This window comes from Arachis ipaensis, chromosome B03 (assembly GCF_000816755.2).
Source record: "Arachis ipaensis cultivar K30076 chromosome B03, Araip1.1, whole genome shotgun sequence".
In the NCBI taxonomy this organism is placed as follows: domain Eukaryota; kingdom Viridiplantae; phylum Streptophyta; class Magnoliopsida; order Fabales; family Fabaceae; genus Arachis; species Arachis ipaensis.
The window spans coordinates 10,937,944-10,940,069 of NC_029787.2; the positions used below are offsets into that span (position 1 = coordinate 10,937,944).

General features: G+C 32.9%; 1 protein-coding gene across 1 annotated transcript in view; it reads left to right on the forward strand.

The window, feature by feature from the left end:
* LOC107629567 (glucan endo-1,3-beta-glucosidase) overlaps positions 1-1,357 on the forward strand; it is a 1,856-nt gene extending 499 nt beyond the window's left edge. The window contains exon 2 of the mRNA XM_016332383.2: positions 140-1,357. Within this exon, the coding sequence (XP_016187869.1) occupies positions 140-1,071 (932 nt within the window). The 3' untranslated portion in view covers positions 1,072-1,357. The remainder of the gene's footprint in view (positions 1-139) is intronic.

Sequence of the window (2,126 nt, forward strand, 5' to 3'; positions counted from 1 at the left end):
AAAAATTGAAGTAAAAATTAATATAAATTAAATATTAGATTTTAAATCAACCATTTCATCCTATTTGCCACCAATTTTAATGTGTCACTAAAAAACTGTCACAAATGAAAATCACACATTTTTCATTTTTGGGTTGCAGATGCACAAGTTGGAGTGTGTTATGGAAGAAATGGAGACAACCTACCAAGTCAGCAACAAGTGATAAACTTATACAAATCAAATGGAATCACGAGAATGCGCATATATGATCCAGATCAAGCAACCCTCCAAGCCCTCAAAGGTTCAAACATAGAATTAATCCTTGATGTCCCCAATGACAACCTTCAATCCCTCACTGATTCCACAACCGCCACTAATTGGGTCAACACAAATATCAAAGCCTTTTCAGATGTCAAATTCAAATACATAGCCGTTGGTAATGAAGTCGACCCCAGTGACTCTAACTCACAAAACATTCTCCCCGCAATGCAAAACATTCAGAATGCAATTAATTCCGCAAATTTACAAAATCAAATCAAAGTCTCCACCGCAATTCAAACCGGCCTAGTAACGAATTCTTACCCGCCAAGCAACGGTGTTTTCACCGATTCAGCATCGAATTTCATCAAGCCAATCGTGAATTTCTTAGTCCAAAATGGTGCACCACTTCTTGTAAACGTGTACCCTTATTTTTCATATGCTCAAAACCAACAGAGCATTAGTATTGAGTATGCTCTGTTCACTCAACAAGGTAACAATGATGTTGGATACCAGAATCTGTTCGACGCAATACTCGATTCTGTTTACGCGGCGCTCGAGAAATTAGGCGCCAATAATTTGAACATTGTTGTGTCTGAGAGTGGGTGGCCATCAGCAGGGGGTGTTGCTGCTAGTGTTGATAATGCAGGAACTTATTATAAGAATTTGATTAATCATGTTAAGGGTGGAACTGTTAAGAGACCTAATGGACCAATTGAGACTTATTTGTTTGCTATGTTTGATGAAGATTTGAAGACGGGTGATGAAACTGAGAAACATTTTGGCGTGTTTAATCCTGATCAGTCACCTAAGTATCAACTTAGTTTCAATTGAAGTAAAGACTTATATACAGATCTTTATGTGAAGTTGATAGTTGAAAATTATTAGATAAATTAAATTATCTAACAATTCTCAAATATCAACTTTACATGAACACAAATCCACAGTTAGTTTTTACCTTTACCTTCGATTGAACATTGTGTTTGTGTTTGTGCTGTCTAGAACTACAATAAGGGTATAATAGTACTTGTGCCCATGGCAAAAACAGATCAATAATGTAATGTACTATATACAATTTGTAAACTTGCAATCCAATAAATAAAAACTATATATTGTGATATGTTTCGAGTATTAGGCGTTCAAAGTATTTATTTTTTGATTAAACATAAAATGGTTGGTAAAAGTTATAAAATAAGTGATTAAACTCATCTTTAAGCTTGTTCTGTTTGTTTATAAGGCCTTTTCTCAAGTAAATAAACAATCTAGAAAATCCAAGATTAGGCTTCGAAGTAGATTTGAATTGAGACTACGGCAAGTTCTTTTGAAGCCCAACATTATGATCATCGATCGGGAAGCATTATTGGTGACTGTGGTGGCCAATTCATGAAAAATGTCAATTTTCATGGCCATGTTTTCCAAAGTTATTACCTTTTGATTAACTTATTGATTGAGAAAATTGCTAATATTCGAATAGAGTTTAACCTTATATCTAAGGTTTTCTATAGATTTTGCAAGTGTGCCACTTTTTTTTGTTGTTGTCTTGATTGTGCCACCTTCTTCTTGTCTAGTTTAATCTAATAATATATATGTCCTTTAATTTCAAGGATATATATATATATATATATATGTATATATGTATGTATGTATGAACTTGTTCAATGAAGATGAAGTCTGAACGAAATCTTTCATACAGCCTAAATTCCTAATCCATGCCACAATTTTGTTCTTTATCCTAATTTTAATCTATGTAAAAGACTCACATACATATTCAATCAGTGCATAGAGTGTATTCATTACAGAGAAAAAAAAAACAAAAAAATAAAAAGAGAAATTCACCTATTTGTTTTTTCTCATTCTATGTATACTTAATTACTTATAATATGTATTGA